Raw genomic sequence first — 22,582 nt, forward strand, 5'->3', positions numbered from 1 at the left:
ATCATCTGCTGTGGCCATAAAAAATGTAGGAATTTGAAAGTCTGAATCAAACAGGAAATATGTGAGCAGGTGTCTTTGTGTTCCCTTTTTTTTTTTTTTTCCAGTTCCAAGCATGGTCAGAAACATTCATGTGTCCTCTAATGGCATGACAAACAGCCTGAAAGTGAGCTGGACTCCTGGAAGTGGAGATGTTGATTCCTACACAGTGACTATATTTCAACAAAACCATCAGCTTGATTCTCAGAGTGTCTCCAAACATGTGTCTGAGCACACGTTTCACAAGTTGGAAGCTGGGGAGCAGTACCGGGTGGTGGTGCAATCTAACAGTGGCACCTTGCACAACAGCTTAGCAGCTTTTGGGAGAACAAGTATGTTTCTTTTGAGACAAGGGCAAGTTGCATTAAATCTTCCCAGAAGCTGAACCGTATTAATGATGTTTATGAACATACTATTGGGATTGTAAGATTTGTGACAAGCTTTTTTTCCGAAGGAGTGTGAGTCCTCACTCTTGCAAACACCTAGACATGGATCTGTTAATAACTGATCAGTCATGTCAGTAGCATTGCCTGAGTGAATGCACGTGGAATGCAAGTCCCCAGCCCAAAGTGCCTTCACAGGATGCATGCAGTTCCATTGCCGCCTATGCCTGTGCCTGTGCCCATCCAACACATATATCTTCAGGGCTCCATTTAGTCGAATATTGTGTTGTAGCAGAGCCATTTGTATGGTCAAGGTTTGTTGTACAATGTTCCACTGCATGTTGGAACACAGAAAACAGTGGAACACCCTGGTTTCAGTTAATCTTCTCTCCAACACCTGGGTGTGTCTGCTGTGGCCTTGGCTTTTGTGTGCAACAGCTGTTAGCTGACGTTTTCTATTCTATTGTTTTACACCACTCCTTTATTTTGCAGTTCTTTTTCACATGCCTTTGTTAACTGTTCCCATCAGTTCATCTCACTCTCCTCCCTCTTTACATGATAGTTTATATGTATCTATTGCTCCTTCATGCCCAGTTCAGATGTTCATGTTACTCTCAAACTTCATCTCATTGTATTTATGTCTAGGAATTACTTTCTTGGGTAAACGCATGCACAGACATTCCTTTCCCACAAGTGAACACGCAAATGAATAAAGATATTTTCTATTAATTACTTTATTCGTAGTTGTGTATTGAATGTGTATTGAATGATCTGTATTTCACCTAGTAATGTCCTGCCTTTAATTGTTGCTTTCAGTTCCAGCCTCTGTCCAGGAATTATTGGCCCATCATGCTTACAGCAGTCATTCCTTGTTAGTAACCTGGCAGAAAGCTCCTGGTGTAGCTGAAAGATATGACATTCTGCTCTTGAACGAGCAAGGAATCCTCCTGAGCAACAAATCAGAGCCAGCTACTGCCAAACAGCACAAATTTGAAGATTTATTAGCTGGCAAGAAGTATAAAATACAAGTTTTGACAGTTAGTGGTGGCCTCTTCAGTAAAAGAGCAGAAACTGTTGGGCGAACAGGTAATTAGAACATTTCTGTGTATTTATAGTTCCCTCAGTCAGATACCATTGAATACATGAATCACCTTTATATCTTGATTCTGGAAAGATTATAGTAATAACAGACTCCAGATATTTATACATCATTTTCCTTGGTATGTGAATCTGAAATTGTTAACATAATAATGTGGCCATGGTTCATAATAAGGATCTTAAACCAGAGTGCTGAATGCTTCCTTCAGTCCATCTGTTATGGAACTATCTGAATGCTTTATTGTCATCAAGTTTTTATTTCAAAATCTCAAGGCTTTTAGCCTTGAGTGAAAGCCAGTGAAAGCTTCTTGCAGAAACTAATGGAGAGGTCTGTGTGAGTGCAGGCTGGAGAACCAGGCCTGCTGAGAAACACAAGCGTTGTCTTGGAGAGACTCAATGGCACCTCGTAAATGCTTTCCCCTTGCTTCTGAAAGCTGCTGTTGACATTACTTAGCTACTTGTGGCTTAATTGAAATGTATTCCAGACATGAGTTGTTGCTTTATTAAAGGTTCAGCTTAGTGGCCAGACATTTTGATATTTACCCTTGCATTTATTATTCTTTTCAGTTCCAGCAGCAGTTACAGATCTGAAGGTCACAGAGAACACCACTGACCGACTGTCCTTCAGCTGGACTACCTCGCAAGGAGAGCTTGATTCATATGACATCTTCCTGTACAACCCAGACAAGTCCCTTCATGACAGGATTTCAGGAGAGCAGCACCTCCAGCAGTGTTCATTCCAAAACCTGCGGCAAGGCAGGATGTATCGAATGGTGATTGTTACCCACAGTGGGGACCTCACTAACGAGTCATCTGTCTTTGGAAGAACAGGCAAGAACATCTAAGAAAACCATCTGTCTCTGGTGTGGTGCTCACGGGGGACACCAGTGAGCTGGTCTGAGTCTGCTGTTCACTTTAGATTAGAGAAACTAATAGATATATCAAAATGGGCTCTCATACATGAAAAGCATTAGACAAAGAAGAAGGTAATTTTTGAATGACGTAATTACAAGAGGAAAATGGAGCAAAGACCTTTATAATAGTTCCCAGGTACTCAGGTCAGGAGAAGAACATCCCAGTGTATGCTGCTTAAGTGTTAAAGGAAAACGTCTTTGTCCTATCTTAAAAACATGGTCTATGAGTGGAAAAGACCAAAAGGCAAAGCAGGTAGGGTTAATGGGGAAGACAATCTACCAGTAAATAAAAGTTGTTCCTCCTGGGGACCTCTGGCTGCAGGTCTGTGTTTGTTCAGCCACACGTAGGAAGCAGAAATTCCTAAGCAGCTTCAGCAACCCTGATGCTCTGTGAAACCTTTCTTTATCCTCTGAGGCACTATATAGTAACCCTTATGTAAGAGTGCCTCTAGACAGTGGTGTGCTTTCTTCAGCTACCTCAGAACTGGATATTTCTATACACTGAGTGGGAAAAGCTGCTTAACATTTGCAAAATTATCTATTATAAACATTTCAGCCTCCTCTGGGGACAGTGGCATTTCAAAATAAGAAAGGAAACTATTGAGGTACACTTCCTGATGCTTTCTAGCTTTTTGGCCAGCTGTGATGGCTGTCTGGTTTATTACAAGGCTGTCATTACAGAATAAGTGTAAGTTCTGCTGGATTTTGTTGCCTTTCCTCGCCCTAAAGATGTTCTACATAAAGTAATATCCATCCCCTTTTTTTCAGTACCAGCTGCAGTTGTTGGCCTCAAGGCATCCAACCGGAACATGACAGACAGTCTGTGGTTCACCTGGGGTCCAGCAGCAGGGGATGTTGACTTCTATGAGCTGAATCTTTACAACCCAAATGGGACACAGAAAGAAACGTGGCAGAGGAAAGACCTGAAAGAGTGGCATTTCCAGGGGCTCATTCCTGGCAGAAAGTATATTCTGGTTGTGGTGACTCACAGTGGTGACCTGACCAACACAGCAAATGCTGAAGGAAGAACAGGTAAAAAACACAAAAGCTTTGGGAGCTGTTTAGTCCCATCTGTCAGCATTTGTATTGGTTCACAGCTATGCAACACACTTGTTCTGCGGGAGGGTTTATTGTAAGAGTCACTGAAGGTGTAAAGATAAAGAATGTCCTTAAGGGTATTAAACCAATTGAGTGTGATTTTATTCAGTGCTCAGGAGCTCAAGGCTCAGGAATATGTAATATCTGTGAAAGTCACAACCATCAGCAGAGGTGCAGTGATTAGCTGTGTACACGGGATAATATAAACAACTTTGTGATGCGTGAAGAAAATAACGTATGTTTCATTTTATGTCTTGTGTAAAAATTTGGTAAGAATCTCTTTATCCCCTTCCCTCTTCTCTCCTGCTTTCTGTGTAGCACCCAGCCCTCCTAACACCGTGTCATTCACTGATGTTGCAAACACTTCGTTATCAATCACTTGGCTGGGTCCTCCAGACTGGACAGACTACGATGATTTTGAGTTGCAGTGGCTTCCAAAGGATCCCCTCACAGTATTCAATCCCTATAGCAGCAGCAAATCAAAAGTACGCATCATCTATGGCCTGCGACCAGGAAGACTCTATGACTTCAGTGTCAGAACTGTCAGTGGTGACAGCTGGAAGACATACAGTCAATCTCAATTTGCAAGTGTGAGAACAAGTAAGTGAGTTTCCATTGCACGCTGTCAGCTGGATAAGATGGAAAACTTAAATCTTACCAGTTCCTTTCACAGTCAGTAATTTCCATTAGTGAATTTATGGATGATGGTGATGAATTCATCTAGATTCTAAGCCCGTGCTGTGTGCAAGGTCAATCGTTTAAAGATTGAAAATGGACATACACTTACAGTCTACACATCCAGAGTGGGGCTGTTTGGATTTTGAACCTAAATCAGTCAGTTTCAGGGTAAAACAAGGCTGAATATCCAAACTTCTCTGACAGTAGGATATTGAAATAAGCAAAATGTTTCTGAATGATCAGACAGGAGAGATGAATGAAACCCTCTGTATTAGATTTGAAACTGAAATGAGTGTTTCACCCCTCTGCATTTCTGTCCATGTTTGTGGGTCTGTATAATCTCTAGCTGTCTCTATCAACCTCAGGAGCAGGCTGATTTGAAGGAGTGACCTGGAATTGTAAAAACAAATGAGCCTTGGCAAGCCCTCATGTCACCTGGGGTGGGATTCAGCTCCAAATTGACATCTATGTTTAGTAAGCTGAATAGCATTACTCCAATCAGCATATTTATTAAAACGAGAGACCTCTTTCACCTGTATTTAATCACTTAAATGTAGACATCTGCCATCTGAAAGTGAAATCTATTTTTGTTATGTGACCTGTTGTATATCGTGCTCTGATATTACATGGATAAAGTGTACTTCTGTGATATGTTTTAGTAATACGGGCATACCACATGCTAGCCAGGAAAACATAGAAGCCATGAGATGACAGTATCAGTATTGATTGATTCTGTTAACCACACGTAACCTCCAAATAAGTTGTAGCAGAGTTCTAGAAATCCATTGCTTTGCAGTGGTGTTGTTCGTGTTAAGACTTCTGTTTACTTGTTTTCACAATTAATGACTGAAGCTTCACAAACCCAGTAGGCTGATGTCACTAGATCTGATTTCAGATGGCTAAAATGAGTTAGCCTTGCCTAATAATGCAGCACATATTTGCAGGAGAGGTAGGAATTCTGGTTCCTAGCCTCCTGCTCTGATTAAATGGTTGTGTGGAATCTAAGGGCTCTAGGGTGAGCAGAACAGGTGCTCTGAGCAGAATGATGCCTGTACTTTTTCCCACTAAGTTTCAATTTCTCAACATTCCTCTAGAACCAGACAAGATACAAAGTCTTCATTGTCGACCCCAGACCTCTACTGCCATTGCCTGTTCCTGGACACCTCCTGATTCTGACTTTGATGGGTACAGTGTCGAATGCAAGAAGATGGACACTCATGAAGTGGAATTTTCTAGAAGGATAGACAAAGACAAATCTCTGCTTAATATCATGACCCTCGTTCCCCACAAGCAATACATGGTGTCCATCAAGGTGCATTCTGCAGATATGACAAGTGAAGTCGTTGAAGACAGCACCATCACAATGATTGACCGTAAGCGTAATTCAGAGTTGCTGTGAAGGGGGGAAGTGAGCAGCAGTAAGGAATTGCTTGTGTTGGTTAGACAGTAAAAGGAATTCTGAACTCCGTAATTGCCAGTGTGTAGTACTAATAATCCACCAGCCAAAATAGAGTGAACGTGTTCTTTGGTCCCTGTTGTGACGGACAATGCAGGATTTTAACTATGTTGCCTCTCATTATATTGCCAGACCTGCTTATTTGGAGAAACTTTAAAAGTTATCCTGTCATTCTGATGTTCAACAGCAAAGATGTCCTCATCATACACCTTTAGCCGTCTTCATGGTTGCTCTTTGGCTTCCTGTGCCTGGCTGTTTCCCCTCATGGATGGTAGCCATCCTAAGCACAAATATTCTTCAGTGAGGACATCGGATTGTGGCACTGGATCATTTTGGGGCTCTGTACATTCTTCTGAGGTGCTACCTGACTAAATCACCTGTAGGAGGGGGGAATCTCACATTTACGTAGCATGTGCTTTGAAACAGCTTCTTCAGTTTCTCTACCTGTAGGCTGCCGAGTGGAGTGTATCGGTAGAATCAGCTGATGCCCCTGCAGTGCCAGACCACTGCGGTGAACAGCCCACCATTGCTGGCCCTAAAGGTGCTCCATTTTTTGCAGTACTTCTGGATTCAGTGGCACAGCAAAACAGAGGGGCCTGAACCACTCTAGGGCTAAACTTCTCAGAAATACAAGGTGACCAGGAGGCTTATATTCAGGGACACTTTGATAGCTGCTTATTGAAAGCCACATTGGTGTGAAATGCTAGATCATAAAAATTACGGTTTTTTGGTTTTGGAAGCTGTTGAGCTAAGTAAGCTACAGAGTTCAGTCACCATCTCACCTTCTGCCTTCCCGCATGGATAGCCTTTTAATTGCAACAATGTCATCTCCTTCCTCTACCACAAAGGATGGTACAAATTCAGATGTAGTTACAACTAGCTACTCATGTCACAAGAAGTGATTCTCAGTCCTAATTGAAGGTTAGCTGTTTCACATTCTTATTTTCTTTAAACACTACTATTCTCTCAGATTCTCATTATTACTGGAAACCCTACTCTAGGAAACACAAGAAAATTGCAGCTAGACTTCATACGTATAAGAGATGCAGCTAAACAACATAGGAAAGCGTGAATTCTTGGCTCTTCTTGCAATCTGAAACCTCTTGAAGTTTAGCCACCTGCTTACGTATTTGATATGTTTCCCATACTAGCAATATAGTTTCAGTAATACAAGTTTTTAAAAGATTCAGCAAAGTAGATCCTTAAAATACCCACTTTCACTCCAGTGGTCCTCTGAAGGTACTTCACACATATTTCACTTTCCAGTTTTCTTCTACTGTGTGTGTTTGAAGTATAGCTTTCTCGCAAGTGAAGAACATTCCCTATGGAAATTCTGCAGTCAGTCTGGAAAACAGTACTCTCTAGTTGAAGGCTGACTCAAGGCTGTTCATCTGGAAAAAGCAGAAATTTAGATGCTTTAAATAGGCAACTTCTAAGTTGCCTCCAAATACCTGGCTTAAGCCTGTGTCATTTCTAGCAGCTATAGTTTCTGATTTCATAGATTTAGCAAGACTTTCATGCATTTCCGTATGGGCTTCTACAGGAATTCCTGCTGAGGAGCTGCCACTGTTACTATGGTTAACTCACTGCTGGCTTGTTTCATCTTTTGGCAGATTCCCAGTGGGAGGTGAAGGCATGTCCTTGATTGCAAAAAGGATAGAATCAGAGATTTGGGTCAAGTCAGCTGAGCTTTATTACAAACTACATTTCCCTTACTAGTCTAGCTCGCAGCAAATACATATTTAATGCTTTCTCTCTTCTTTTTTGTTTTGTTTTGGTTTTAATTACTCAGGTCCCCCTCAGCCACCTCCAGACATACGAGTGAACAAAAAAGAAGTGCTGATTACCAAATCCTCTATCAACTTTACTTTTAACTGCAGCTGGTTTAGTGATACTAATGGAGCTGTGAAGTATTTTACTGTGGTTGTGAGAGAGGCTGATGGTAAGTGTCATCGTTTAATACCATTCTCTCTGTCACCTAATGTAGTTACATGGGGAGGTACACCACTGTCACCGTGCAGCAGAGGAGCTTCTTGTCCTTTAGTGGCCAAGTTGCTTAGAGGTTTTGGATCTATCCCTGCTCTGTAGCCCTGGAGACTTAGAAACTCAGTCTTCTCAGAGAGTAGCAACTGCAGAGCTCAGCCAGAAGCAGTAATTAGCTTCTGTACTCTAGGTTACATGCTCATGTTTGTTCAACAAAACTCTACAGTAGGAGACTTATATTGGATGCCGTTGCCAGTGAACACAGAATAAGCTGCCTTGCAATGCACAGATCTCAAAAGGTAGTTTGAATGTTAGGTGGCAACAGTAAGGCAACTCTTTCAGAGAACCTCAGTAAGACATGCTGAAAAGGCAAAGGTAGCAACTCCCAGATGGTATTTGATAACTGAAGGAAATGACTTCATGTGTATAACAGAACAGAAATTGCCCATGCAAACCTCCTTTTCTGCAGCTGACCTATGTGTGACAAAACAGAGGGATGTCTCAACAATTAATACCTTGGTTTTAAAAGTGGCTTCATTTATTGGCATTCCAGTGCGTATTTTGTGACCCTTGAGAAAGTTTCTGAATCTCTCTGTCCATCAGCCCTTAGGAAAAAAAGCAGAGATAGTGTTTCCGCTGTCTGCTCATGTTTGTGCAGACCATGAATCTCTTGAGAAAGGGCCTATTAATTGCCATGGCTTTGCCTGCCTGAGTCTTTTACACATTATTGTGAGTTTCTGTTCAGGGGACTCCTGTCATTTCCTTTTGCAGCTTTCCTCTCTATACAATAGATTTGTCAGTGTCTGGATTTTTTTACTTGCTTTTTGAAATAGCTGGTGGTGTCTGAAGTTCCCCAGAAAAATAATAACAAGGTTGGTACTAGAAACCACTGTAGCTTTGTGTTCGCAAGGTAACCTGTGCAGCCTCCAAGAATCGTTAGAAAGTTGGATAAGAATATGTCTGTCAACAGCTTGAGCCTATAAACTGCATCACATTAATGGCTGTGGTATGTAAATCTTCTGTCTTTCTCTGTGTATGATGTAGGTAGTGAAGGACCAAAGCCTGATGAGCAGCACCCATTACCTTCCTACCTGGAGTATAAACACAATGACTCTATACGCATCTACCAGACAAATTATTTTGCCAGTAGATGTGCTGAAAACCCTGACAGTGATTATAAAACCTTTGACATTAAGCTTGGAGGAGAAATGGAAAATCTGGGAGGAAGGTGTGATCCAGATCAGCAAAAATTCTGTGATGGACCTCTAAAACCTCGGACTGCTTACAGGTTAGTTTTATGCTGGTAGTTGTGCTCTGTCACATTATTAAGTATGGTGCTGTCTGGGTTCCTTATACACTTGAGCTTTCATAGTTTCTTAACTGGATTGTATGATGTTCTTTGTGTTTCATTGTGAATTTATAAAAGCTTTATCCGTGTATCCATGCCCCCGTTTCATAGGTATGAATCAGTCCTTCACGAACATGGGAATAATATGTTAATTATATACAAAACTCTGCAGTGAATAGGCTTGCTTATTTCCTTTAACTTGATGGGAAGCTCTCCTATAACTGATAAATCTTTGGAAAGACTTAAGACCATCAGCTATGTCAGAAGACTACTTAATGGGAAAACCAAGGGTGCTTAACTCGGTCTGTTAGGCACCGCTACCCCACACCAGTCCTTTGGAACAAGCTAAAAAAACCTGGAGGCTCCAGAGCTAGGCCAGGTTAGCTGTAGAGTGTAGAAGAGAGTGTCTGCCAAGATCAGGCTCAGAAATTTCTCAGGCTGTGAGACCAAACACGATCTTTGGTGCAGCTCAGTCACATCCCTCCCTCAGCCAAACACTTTTCCAAGAGGTCTGCAAGTTACTTAACGGACAGCCACATAGACAGATGCCATTAAGAGCTGTCTGGTCAGTGGAAAGGTTTTAGTTATCTATGACGGGCAAATGAGTTCTTACTTTTCTGCTGTTGGTCCTGAACATCTCATAAATTCTAACTATAATGGTACTGGTATTTTAGGATTAGCATACGGGCTTTTACCCAGCTCTTCAGTGAAGACCCAAAGGAACTCCCTAAACCACTCTTCTCAGACACCTTCTTCTCTTTACCCATCACTACAGAAGCAGGTTAGTTTCAGGCTTGTTTTTTTAATGACTGTAGCACATGGTTATATACTGTGTCTAAGAACACTCTGGTACCTAGAACTATTTGCAAGGAGTGGAACAAAAACTGGTTGTTGTGCATGTCCTGAAGGCTGCTCTGAAGTGAGGCTGGAGCCATGGCTTCAGTTCGAAAATTCAGATGACCAATTGGTGGACCTGCTGATAGTAGAGGAAAAGGGTGGATGCTCAGTGAAGCTATCGCTAAGAAAGCTTCAAAGTGCAAGAGAACCAAACTCTTCTTGTACTGTGTTGGGAATGAAAGATTTTGTGTAATGTTTGGATTAAAAATAAGGACAGAAATCAAAGCCAGATTTTAGTTAAGTGTGTAAATGCCTCAGATTTCCTTAGATTTAACTGTTTTCTTTAGCTACTAGTAACATATCCCCTGAAAGCTATTTATTCTTTGATTCTTCATATCTTTTCCTCAAAATACATAAATGTACATTTTTGTTTCTAGAGCCTCTGTTTGGAGTCATTGAAGGAGTGAGTGCTGGCTTGTTTCTGATTGTGATGTTAGTGGCTGTTACAGCTTTATTTGTCTGCAGACAAAAAGTTAGGTAAGTTGAGTGCCTTTATCAGTCTCTCTTACTGAAGTCAGGTCAAATTACATTCATTTAAACAATACAGTATTTAAAGCATAATTATAAAATCGGAGGAATGCACTGAACTATTGAACAGATAAAATCTATGTCCTCTGTACACGAAGTATAGAACTAATGATTTACATATGAAGAGATCTATATATTCTTGATTCAAATACTTACTGATGTTAGTCAGTTTTATCTCATAGGTGAAACTTTGTAGCTTTTAGTATTCAGTAATTGTCTGAATATTTCTGAAAAACTGGTTTATCATTCAAACAATTTGTTGTCAAAAATGAAATGTTGCAAATTAATTTCATCTCTGTTGTAGATACGAAGCTCTTGAAACTGTTCATTTAGACTTTATCATTTTGGTTCAAAAATCTTAAGTTGTGGCATTACCACATTGTCCAAAAGATTACTTCAAACTTTACTTCTCTTTTTTTGTCAGTTACAGTTGTATATTTCACATTATAGATGAAGCTTAAATAGTGAGCTTCAAATATGTTTTTTTTAAGTAAAATGCTCTATTTCGACTTTGAAAAAGCCTTATCCATTTAAACTATTTTGCATGAAAGAAAAATGACATTACTGATGTGAAATTCTTTGTGGTTCCTGAAATAAATAAAAAAATCAACATTTCCATTACATGGGAAACTCTGAAAATCTGAAATTCAGTTCTTTTACTGATAAAAGATTAGGTCTGTTTTGATTTGAATTTGCTTTTCAGATGCCAGAATGAAAAAAGAACCTGTTTTGCAACTAGTCGTAGCTTTTGGCCAGATGGATATACCTCGCAGCAATGCTGTTCTTAGACTCCGTGAACAAATTCAGTGTATTCCTCTATGTGCCGTCCAAAAAAAAGAGGCATAAATCATTGGCAAATTAGTAAATTAAGTCTGGTTTTGCATGTATAGACTTGTGTACCATCTCAGTACACAGTGACATATAGAGAATGAGCAGAGTGCAGATTGATGTGCTTTCCACCTTGCACGGCTCATAGCATTTATTTTTTTGGTGTAGCTGAACTTCAGAGTGTGGTTTCTTCTTGTGAGTTATATAGCCAGCAGCACTGCAAGTATACTGGTATGTTTTCGCTCATCAAGAGAAAGTGTTCTCTAAGGGACGTGAGTTGAAGCAGGTGGCCGTGAAAGGATGAAGAGATAAAAAAACTTCCTTAAATTCCTTTTTTCTAACTTACCAACTTCTTTCCAATGTAAGTTATGTTATTGGCAGCTCTTGCAGTATCAGAACATACCAGTAAAACAGAATACCATCATTTTTATTCCAGTAATGGCCATGAGAGACCTACAGCAAGGCTGAGCATTCGGAGGGACAGGCCACTGTCAGTGCATCTGAACTTGGGGCAGAAAGGGTAACGTCAAAAGTTTTGTTTCTAAGAGCAGTATTTTAGCATGTCATCATGGATGAACTGTCCCTCACTTACTGAAGTGTTTCTTTTTCTTTTGAAATCTTTTCTAGGAACCGGAAAACTTCCAGGTAAAAAGAAAAATAACAATACCTAAAAAAGCTTCTTCATAACCAACTGGATAAATTATGACTGTGATTCATCCTGTGATTTTCTCCTGTTGAATATTCTAGTCCAATCAAAGTCAGTCATTTTGAAGCACACTTCACCAAACTTCAAGCAGACTCCAACTACCTCCTGTCCAAGGAGTATGAGGTGGGATCCTAATCTAGGCAAAGGACTTGCTTTGTGGAGGGGCGGGCTGGCTGAATCAATGGGTTAATGCATTAGAAAGGCCTGAATTTGTTTGTCTTGTTCACACAAATACAAATATGTTTGAGAATCTTACCTGAACTCCACTTGTCCTAGTGCAGAAATCAGCTCTTCAGGTTGGCAGGCTCTGCCTGAGGTCAGGCGCATTTGTTTGTGTGACACATCTGTGTAACAAAGCATGGAAAGTACCTGCCAGCCATGTGCTTGCTTTAAACCAGTATGATTAGCTATTTAATTTCAGTTTGGTTTAAAAAAACCCACCCATTCTCTCTGTGTGTGGCCCTTGAGAGCTGCTAAGCACTGCACCCCAGTGTGCTATAAAGTCCTTTAATTACTTTTACCTCACATTTTGTTCCTATTTTCTTTTGCAGGACTTGAAAGATGTGGGTCGAAACCAGACATGTGACATAGCACTTCTGCCAGAGAACAGAGGGAAAAATCGATACAATAATATATTGCCCTGTGAGTTTTGGGTTTGGTTGTGTAATATTACATCACACCAGCTATTTTTCACGATTTTCAGCAGGCCTAGTGGAAAAGAGAGTGCAGCCAATCCCTTTGCTTCATCCTGACAGAGATAAAATACCTCTGCCAGCTCAGGTTCTGGTGCTAGGAGGCAGATGATGCATGGCCCTGAATGGCTTCCCGCAGACCAGTAATTTCATTTCACACTAGAGATGTAATGACTATCATTCAGTCTGGAGAGAAAAAGCTCCAGCTGTTAAGGACATTAAGCCACTGCTGATAACAAGGATAGCAGAATAACAGTAGCATTGTTTACATACGGGGTATCATCCATTCAGTGCTTTTTGACAGCCTTGCCACATCTTTCTTCTTCAGAGGACACAGCAAACCTACTATACAATGTAGAGCTAGTGTGCTTCTGCATGGTAAGACACACATGTGACGTTAGCCCTATTCTCCTGAGGCAAGACCTGTCATTGAGAGTTTCCCCTTTTTATCTCCTATCTGTCAGTTTTGGAGGAAACTGCCAACTCTGCATGCTGCCCTGCTGCTGGATGTGGTGTGTGCTTGGAGCACAGCCTAACATTATCTCCTGTGTTCTGCCTGCTGTGCTGGGCTGAGAAGCATGCCCACGATGTACGAGAAACAAGACCTGACTCAGATCCAGCATGACATTATCTCATGAATCAGTGACCGGGTGGCTTAGGCACTCTCACCCTCTGCACAAAGTCCTCTACTGAGGGAGGATATTTGGCCTGCTCACACATATTAGCTCAGGACCTGTGTGGAACAGTGAAGCACTAACACTCTTTCAAAGGGCAGTGCTGGGCATGGCTCTCCAGTACTGCTGGAGGATCAAAGTGTGCTGTTGTGGCTCTTTCGTTGCCATAACAAATCCTACGCAAATAAGCAGAGAAATTTTGGAATACTCACTATTTCCTTCTCACCCATCCATCTCCTAGACTTTGAAAGTCTTCATGGCACTTGTGGGTGAAAGAGGCAGCACAAATATAAACAGTTTCCCCTCTAAATTAGCCCTCCAGATAAAATCCTTATAATAATGCTGCCAGTCCTTTCAAAAATGCATTTCTGTAGATGGGAGAGGGACTGAATACCAAGACCTAGCCATAAGCCTCTTCTAATCAATTTCTTCCTAGATGATACATCAAGAGTGAAGCTTTCCAATGTGGATGATGACCCTTGCTCAGACTACATTAATGCAAGCTACATACCAGTAAGTGACGCAAGGATGGTATTTTACAGTCCTCCCTCCAGTGGTAATTTGTCCTTCATCTAAAACTGAATATAAAACTGGATGCTTATGACTCCCTTCCCCCTTCATTTATTCGCTTGAGCTAAAAGTCTGAGAACTCATTTTGTGAGTGTGCTGAAAGACTATGTCTGACTGCCAGTAAGTTAACTGTGAGTGATGTATGCAGCACTTAAAGACACTTTTTTGGATTGCTGTAGTTATGTAAGATAGCAGGTCTAATTGGCTAAGGACACATTTTAAAGGTCACTAATTTTATAGAGTATCCACAACTGTAGCTATCACTGCAGGTGGCATCCTCATTGTGGAGCTGTAGCTCATCCTGACAGTGTTGGCACTTTGCTGAATGGCAAAACTGGCTGAAATTAAAACAGTGCCCTTTGCCAAAGAGTTGTGATTGATAATAGCAATGGGTTTAGCAATACAGATTTCAAGCCAGAACTCAGCTAATGTATTAAAAACAGTAAATAAAAACCCCTAGTAGCTCCAAAATTACTTAAGACTGTGCTGGACACAATAGAACAATGAGTTTTGACTGCCACAAAAGGAACAGAAATAAGGATACACTGCTGCAGTCTCTTCCTTCTCTTTACTCCAACCAGCCACCTTCTTCTGGGTCCAAGGCAACAGTTGTTGCTAAAGGGCCTTGTTGCTGCAGAGCCCTGGCGACAAACCCATGACATGTTCATTTTTTAGAAGACATTTTTTTCTGCCTTTATGGAAACTAATGATGTTCTTTCTACTTGCAGGGCAACAGTTTCCGCAGGGAATACATAGCAACTCAGGGCCCTTTGCCTGGCACCAAAGATGAGTTCTGGAAGATGGCATGGGAGCAAAATGTTCACAATATTGTCATGGTAACCCAGTGTGTTGAGAAGGGCCGGGTGAGCAGTCACTTTTGTTTGTTATCAATGACTGTTTTAACACGTTAGAAGCTTATGTTTATTATTTGCATCACATTAATGCCAAAGGCCCCAGTCAAGGACATAGACAGTAAGAGATGAGAGGTAAAATCTAAAGACTAGAGACAGATTAAAGCTGTGAAGTGAGGGTGCGGTGACCATCCCAAGATCATGTAGCATGTCAAGGCTAGAGTTAGGAACAGACCTCAGTGCTTCTGGTCTTTAATCCAGGATTTAGCTCTCTAGTACTAATAGGAACCATGCAGAATGACAACCACCAGCAAAAAAACCTAACCTGTTTATCACATCAACTACTACTCTAAATATAATCTCTAGAGAGCAAATGTTGATCATTAAATACATGGAATTGTCTCTATGAGCCCTGTTGTAGCAAAAAGACCACTCACATACTTAGCAGTCTTACTGAATACAGGTGTAGGTAGGCTATTTAGCTGTCTCAGCTATCCACCTGCCCAAGTATGACCACATCCTGCACCTTTTGTAAGACAGGGACTAGATCTGCAAAAAGATTAAGCAAACTTGAAGTAGTGATCATCTGGCGGCACATATGGGGACACTTGCTTTCAGTTTACCATTTTTTCTTGAGGAGATGGTGAAAGCAGATGCAGGCAGGCAGGCAGGCACCTCTCTCATTCTGCACGTCTCTGTCTTTGAGTGGGACCTTACTGTCACGTTTCAGCAAGCAGTGGGGAAGCAAGCACTGAAGGCCTGGCTCTCATCCAGGCAGAGTTCTGAGAAGAGCTGGTGCAGAAAATGTGGCATCCAGGAGAGGGCATCAGTGAAATGCTTCTGATTCAGCCCATCACAGACATCTGTGATGAGAACTTCGAATTCCTAGTTCCATCCTAGCCCTCTTCCAACCCAGGCCCTGTTTGTTGAGCTGACATGGCAGGACACAGCATCTCTGAATTCAGCCTTCATCCTCAGGCATACTAGGTCCGACGTCTGCTTCTGCTGGTGCTGGATGGAGGTATTGTTTGCAGCTGTTACTGACACTAAATTTGTCTTGGTCTGTGTCCCTGCAGGTGAAGTGTGACCACTACTGGCCCCTTGACCAGGATTCCTTGTACTATGGAGACCTGATTGTTGAGATGCTGTCTGAATCGGTGCTCCCAGAATGGACAATACGAGAGTTTAAAATCTGCAGTGTATGTTTGCATTCTTTGGTGGTTTTTTTTTCAATTAATTGGCTTAAAAGCACCTGCAGGCTAAATTAGGAAGGTTTCTTCTGCTATAGCACAGTTGCATCATGCACAAGTCATCTCTGGTGGCAGCTGTAGCATTTGCTCTGAGGATGCATGTTGTGTGTGCTTCCTCCTCCTCTCTGTTCTAATGACCCACACTTTGTATCCCAACAGGAAGAGCAGCTTGACTCAACAAGGCTCATTCGTCACTTCCACTACACTGTTTGGCCAGACCATGGTGTGCCAGAGACCACCCAGTCCCTGATCCAGTTTGTCAGAACTGTGAGGGATTATATTAACAGGACCCCAGACACAGGACCAACTATTGTGCACTGCAGGTATGTGCAACACCAAAAGGTCAGCAGCACAGAGCCTTTGTGCATACCCTTGGGAAGATCACAAATGTTCATCCTTGTTAGGCCATGGGCAGCCACAGAATCTGAGAGAGAGCTGATGGGCTTGAGTCTCCAGATACATCAGAGCAGCATTCCCAAGGCGCATATGCTAGCTCACAACCTCACCCTGGAGGTCCCTCCAGAATGTTTCTCAGGAACCACTGTGTCTCTGTGGGACCACTGGAGAGCACTAAAGGTGTCAGCAGCTGCTGCTGCTCATAAGCTTTTACTCTCTTATATTGCCTGTGTGCTGCTGTTGCAGCCAAACATCTGACTCACAAAGGGGTGTTCTGAAAAGGTAAGATACACCCTGGGTGAATCTATGTGGATGTTGAGACTAGCTGGCAGATTCATTGTGTTCCCCCAACCTGAGACTCGCTCTCTTGAGTGTCTTATGCTCTTCTGTTGTTGTGCCATTTCTGGCAGCCATAGGGCTGCATTTTTTCCCCTGCTGTGTGATCCACCCCTAAACACATACACAAAAAAGGCAAAAAATATACTGCTGGATGCGTGATCCACTGGCCAGTTGCAGCAGAATATAGGGCTACAGAGTGAGAGAGAGCAGTGTGGTATAGTGTATATCATCTGGTAAAGCCATATGCTCACTTGTACTAGCTGAGTAGTCTCTGAACTCATTATGTGGGCTGAGGCATGTATCTTACATGACCCCACCTGTGTCTGGCTCTACCTCATGTGCTGCAACATGTCAGATGTCTACTGTATATTGTCCTCCGTGTAACTGTCCTTTTCCTGGCCTTCTGTCTCCAAAGCCCACCTCCCAGCAATTCAGCTACTGCGGGCTCTGGGATATTTTTGTCTTACTTCCTCAAGGCACAAGCCACCTGATCTTTTAGAATCAAGTCTACTGGCTTACCCTGGAGAAAAGGGGTTTAAAAGTTAGAGGCAAGTGTAATGTCTCGGTGTATCTTGATGACTGAGTTAATACAAAGCAGAAAACAGTATGGGTAGTAGCAGAGATATCTCTAGCATTGCTATCCTTTCTTCCTTCCTAAACAAATTCCACTGTTAAGTGTTTGAAGTCCCAGAGATGCCATTTGAACAATGAGCTTCTCACCCTGAAGATCTGAAATTTACTAAAGTATCTCTTGAGTCATAGAATCATAGAATACAAGGCTGAAAGGGACCTCAAGATCATCTGGTCCAACCTTTTTTGGCAAAAGCACAGTCCTGACGAGATGGCCCAGCACCCTTTCCAGCACTGGGGAATTCATCACGTCCTTGAAGAGATTGTTCTCACTGTGAAGAAGTTTCCTCTTATGTCCAACTGGAATCTTCCAGGGAATAGTTTGTGCCCATCACCCCTCGTATTTTCCATGACTCCTTGTAGAAAAGGAGTCTCCATCTTCTTTGTAGCTGCCCTTTAAATACTGGAAGATGGTGATAAGGTCTCCCCTGAGCCTTCTCTTCTCAAGTCTGGGCAAACCCAGCTCTCTCAGCCTTTCCTCATACAGCAAGCTTCCCAGTTCTTTGATCATCATTGTGGCCCTTCTCTGCACCCTTTCCAGCCTGCCCACATCTTTTTTGTATAGCAGGGATCACAACTGACCACAGTATTCCAGGTGTAATCTGACAAGTGCTGAATAGAGTGGGATACTGCTGGTCATGCCCTTGTTGATGTAACCCAGAATCCTTCTGGCTTTCCTTGCTGCAGCAGCATACTGTTCACTCATATTGAGCTAGTCCACCAGGGTCCCACAAATCCCTTTCCACATAGCTGCTCCCAGCCAGGTAGATTCCAGCCTATGCTGCACTCTTGGATTGCATTTTCCCAGGTGCCAAGACCTTACATCTGTTCTTGTTGAACTTCATAAGGTTCTTGTTTGACCACTATTCCAGCCTATCCAGGTCTTCCTGTAGAGTGGCTCTCCCTCCCAAACTGTACACTTGCCTACTCAGCAGACTTGGCCAGGGTACACTTGATCCCATTTTCCAAATCATTTATGAAGTTATTAAACGGTCCTGGGCCCAGTATCGATCCCTGGGGTACCCCACTTGTGACAGGTCACCAGTTGGAAGAGTAGCTATTTACCACTACCCTCTGGGTGTTAAATATTTTGTGTTGTCCTCTTTTCCAGTGCTGGTGTTGGCAGGACTGGCACGTTCATTGCACTGGACCGAATTCTGCAGCAACTGGATTCAAAGGACACTGTTGACATTTATGCAGCAGTACATGATCTAAGGCTTCACCGGGTTCACATGGTTCAGACAGAGGTAAGTTTTGGATAGCCTACAATACAGCAACACCAGCTGCAACATACAATAATCACTCTCATCATAGAGGCTCTCAAAGCACTTCACAGTTACTCCACTCTGAAATACTAGTTAGATATATTTTTTCTCTGTGAGAATTTCTCGTTCAGGATTGTTTCTCTTGGCTTCCATACAGCAGCTCCATACAGCAAGTCCAAACCATAACAAGTGGTAGCTATGCTTCCTATAGATTTCTCCTGTTGGCACTGGCCCACAGTTGCCCCAGCAGTGCTATGCAGCAAGCGCTTAACAGCACATTGTTCTGTTAGTGCAGGGTCCAGTAAATGGGCTTTGAGCAGGCACAGGTCCTTCAGGAGCGGGTTTGAAAGACAAGCCTAAACAAGACAGATAGTTCAACATAATAAAGAAAAGGAATAGAGGGCAGAGAAAATTAGATGTACATAATTTTTAAACTCTTAAGCACTGTGACCTTGTGGCTTTGCAGTTAGTATTTTATTGAGCTGCTCTCTCATTTTCATTAATGGTATTGGAAAGTTGATCAGCATTCTCCTAACATACTTGCAAAAGCAAGTACATTTATTCTCAAAGGGTAGAAAAAGTACAAGTTTGGGATTTCTTTCTGTGCTTTTAAAACTGCAAGAAAATCACGTTGCACAAATAGCAGCCAAACACTTAAGAGCTGATTTAATAAAGGTGAGTTGTAGAAGCAGTCTTTACATTTTCCCTGTGAACTGTTAATGGAGGAATCAGAACAAGTTTGATGGGTCTGCTTCTAGCCTGATACTAATGGAGCTGTCTGTTGCAATATGGAAATGAAAATGTCAGTGACAGCCCTTCCTGATAGATGTAAAAGTCACACATGGGTATAAAGAGAGCCTCAGATGGGAATGCAGAGAGATTTCCTGGAACAGTCTTAATCACAGAGGACCTTTTGCTGAAGGAGAGACAGATTCTCAGCCTGGTCTGGGCATGCTCAGAGACAGATCCATCTCACCACCTATTTTTCCATTAGCAGTAATCAGCAAAGGCAGACAAGCATCTCAGGGGGGTGACTATTTTTCCTTAGCTGAAAAGAGGAGGCAAGTACCTCAAAAGACTAAGTGTAACACCAGCCTTATAGACAACTAAGTTCTGTGATATATATCCCACCTTTGGCATGAGCTTGACGGGACATCTAAGTCAAATGGTAGCCATATTCAAACAAAATGCCTACAGCAATAGTGAGGAGCACCCCACCTTCCCATTACACGCACTTCTGCCCCAAACTGCAGTGACTCAAGTCTTACCCAGATCTCTGTTGTGAACTGTCCCTCCCCTGGAAGAATCCACAATCAACATCCCAGAAACAAGTTGACAGCTCTTGCAGCTCACACTTACTCACCCCACTTGAGCTGTCACATGCTTGTACACTGACCATGTAGCTGTGTCAGTGCACAGCCACTGAGCTGCTGCGTTCTCAGCAAGTCTTAGTAATCCGAACTGTCAGTTGCATCTGTATATGGCTTCTGATTTGGAACTGACTTTCATCGAGGTAGCTTAGAGCGCAAGTAATACAATCTCTCATCCCCCTGAAAGAAAATGAAGTAAATTTATCCTGGAGCTTTATTAAGAGTTTGCAATGAGCAGTGAATTACGGAGTAATTCATACACATCTTTTAATGAAAAATAAAGTTGCTGGGGAGAGGAGGAAGAAAGGATTTGCTTCACAAATTCCATTTGATGTGTGAGAAGACCCTAGTTCCTGTTATCGTTCATGTCTTGGCTTCCACAGTCTGTTTGGGGTTTGAGATAAAAGCTAGGTCCCCATCTGTTGATGTGGTGGAAGCCAAATACCAGTGGGGAGCATAGGCCAGCAGATAGGGCTGTTTGCAGTGAGATGGATCCAGCCAAAAATTACAGCACCATCCTGCTTGACATTATGCAGTCACAGTAAAAGAGCAGCAACAAAGGGGGCCTATAGGGATGCTCGGGAGGAACTCTTCATTAGGGACTGTAGTAATAGGACAAGGGGTAACGGGTTAAAACTTAAACAGGGGAAGTTTAGATTGGATATAAGGAGGAAATTCTTTCCTGTTAGGGTGGTGAGGCACTGGAATGGGTTGCCCAGGGAAGTTGTGAATGCTCCATCCCTGGCAGTGTTCAAGACCAGGTTGGACAAGGCCTTGGGTGATATGGTTTAGAGCGAGGTGTCCCTGCCCATGGCAGGGGGTTTGGAACTTGATGATCTTAAGGTCCTTTCCAACCCTAACTATTCTATGATTCTATGAAACACTGCCCCTAATTGAGACTTGGCTGAAAGCTGTTTAAGAGAAGAGACAGCAGCTGAAGACATGCAGGAGAGTAACAGAAAACTGTGTCCATTAGCTTAGAAGGCAGTGGGCCCAGGTGTAACACAAGCAGAGAAGCTGTCCACCATTTCAGTCCCAAATGGTCTCTGCTAAAGAGAGTCTCCATGCCTTGGCTAACTTTCCACCAAATTGGCAGGTGGGGTGCAGGATTCTGCTCCGTGGAGACAGCAGCTATATGTGCATAACAGCAGGTATGCTCACTGTCCCAGAGCCAGAGCACTGGGAAAAAATGCACAGAGCAATAGCTGAAATTCTTGTGAAAAATAAGAAGATATTGGGTGAGGAAAAAAGCATATGGTCATTGGAGAAATTATGTCTTTGAGCTAAAGTAATATTAAAAAGGTACACTTGGACATACAAAGATGCTCAGTCTAATTTTGGGGTACCATGGTACAGTAATCAAAAAATTACAACCCATGTTATAAACCCCCGAAAAGCACAGAGATTTAACAGTCTGTTCTACCAAGGTAGTTTGACAAATAACCAATTTATGACCCTCCCTGCTTTGGCTGTGAATGTCATCTTAGCTTCCTTCTATGAAAAGTACTCTTCAGAAAAGACAGCCTGTCATTTACTGCATGGTCAGAAGCAACCTCATGTTAGATCAAAAAAGCACTGCTTTCGATAGAAAATTTGGGTTCATCAAAGTTCTAAGAAATATGTATATATTATGATAAAATTCTGTGAAAAATACTTCCTTTCAGAACAAAACAATCGGGAACTTCTCTCTTCTGTGTACTACCCTGTACATATTGATTCTGTCACATGTACTTTATACGAAATCGTTCAGAAATAGTAGCTATCCAACACAGCGTCAGGTCAAATTGTGCCTTACAGTTCATAGTTTTCACTCATGATGTGATCCATCAAAACATATTATGTTCATTTGTGTTTTACTGGTAGCATCTCTAAAAACAGGTGATCAAATAAAATATATCGTATTCCTAGTGTGAAAAGAAGAGTAATTCTAGAAGTGTATTTTCATTTTTAACACCCCCCTGCAATGAGCAGGGACATCTTCAACTGGATCAGGTTGCCCAGAACCACATCCATCCTGGCCTTGAATGTTTCCAGGGATGGCTCATCTACCACCTCTCTGGATAACCTGTGCGTGTTTTACCACCCTCATTGTGAAAAATTTCTTCTCCACCTCCAGCCTGAATCTTCCCTCTTAGTTTAAAACCATCAGCCCTTGTTCTATCATAACATGACCTGCTAAGAAGTCTCTCCCTATCTTTCTTGTAAGCCCCTTTTAAAAACTGAAAAGCCACAATACGGTCTCCACAGAGTCTTCTCTTCAGGCTGAACAACCCCAACTCTCTCAGCCTTAGGGCTGAGGCTATCTCTCAGACAGCTAGCCTGTAATGATTTTTCACAATACAGAAAATTCAGTTACAAAACTTCCCAGAGTGACTTAGGAAAAAAAATTCCTTTGCAGTGTCAATATGTGTATCTACATCAGTGTGTGAGAGATGTGTTAAGAGCCAGAAAACTTCGCAGTGAACAGGAAAATCCCTTGTTTCCAATATATGAAAATGTGAATCCCGAATATCACAGAGGTAAGTGCTGGTTTGTCAAATTGTAAAACATTTTGAAGGTAGTAGCTCATTAACACTGTAATTGAGGGGGGAA

The 22,582-nt window shown here is 42.1% G+C and overlaps 1 protein-coding gene across 1 annotated transcript in view; it reads left to right on the forward strand.

Annotated features, from left to right (window-relative positions):
• Positions 1–22,582, forward strand: part of PTPRB (protein tyrosine phosphatase receptor type B) — a 64,845-nt gene that overhangs the window by 36,571 nt on the left and 5,692 nt on the right. The window contains exons 14-33 of the mRNA XM_061368007.1: positions 105–368; positions 1,236–1,505; positions 2,085–2,348; positions 3,200–3,463; positions 3,848–4,129; positions 5,302–5,580; positions 7,456–7,605; positions 8,691–8,934; positions 9,669–9,775; positions 10,269–10,368; positions 11,684–11,767; positions 11,875–11,892; positions 11,995–12,076; positions 12,505–12,595; positions 13,756–13,832; positions 14,618–14,752; positions 15,817–15,939; positions 16,150–16,313; positions 18,467–18,602; positions 22,389–22,509. Of these exons, the coding sequence (XP_061223991.1) occupies positions 105–368; positions 1,236–1,505; positions 2,085–2,348; positions 3,200–3,463; positions 3,848–4,129; positions 5,302–5,580; positions 7,456–7,605; positions 8,691–8,934; positions 9,669–9,775; positions 10,269–10,368; positions 11,684–11,767; positions 11,875–11,892; positions 11,995–12,076; positions 12,505–12,595; positions 13,756–13,832; positions 14,618–14,752; positions 15,817–15,939; positions 16,150–16,313; positions 18,467–18,602; positions 22,389–22,509 (3,255 nt within the window). The remainder of the gene's footprint in view (positions 1–104; positions 369–1,235; positions 1,506–2,084; positions 2,349–3,199; positions 3,464–3,847; positions 4,130–5,301; positions 5,581–7,455; positions 7,606–8,690; positions 8,935–9,668; positions 9,776–10,268; positions 10,369–11,683; positions 11,768–11,874; positions 11,893–11,994; positions 12,077–12,504; positions 12,596–13,755; positions 13,833–14,617; positions 14,753–15,816; positions 15,940–16,149; positions 16,314–18,466; positions 18,603–22,388; positions 22,510–22,582) is intronic.

The sequence above is a fragment of the Neopsephotus bourkii genome, unplaced genomic scaffold, assembly GCF_033783945.1.
Source record: "Neopsephotus bourkii isolate Nb327-2 ecotype Australia unplaced genomic scaffold, CSIRO-AGI_Nbou_v1 NB_1423, whole genome shotgun sequence".
Taxonomy (NCBI): domain Eukaryota; kingdom Metazoa; phylum Chordata; class Aves; order Psittaciformes; family Psittacidae; genus Neopsephotus; species Neopsephotus bourkii.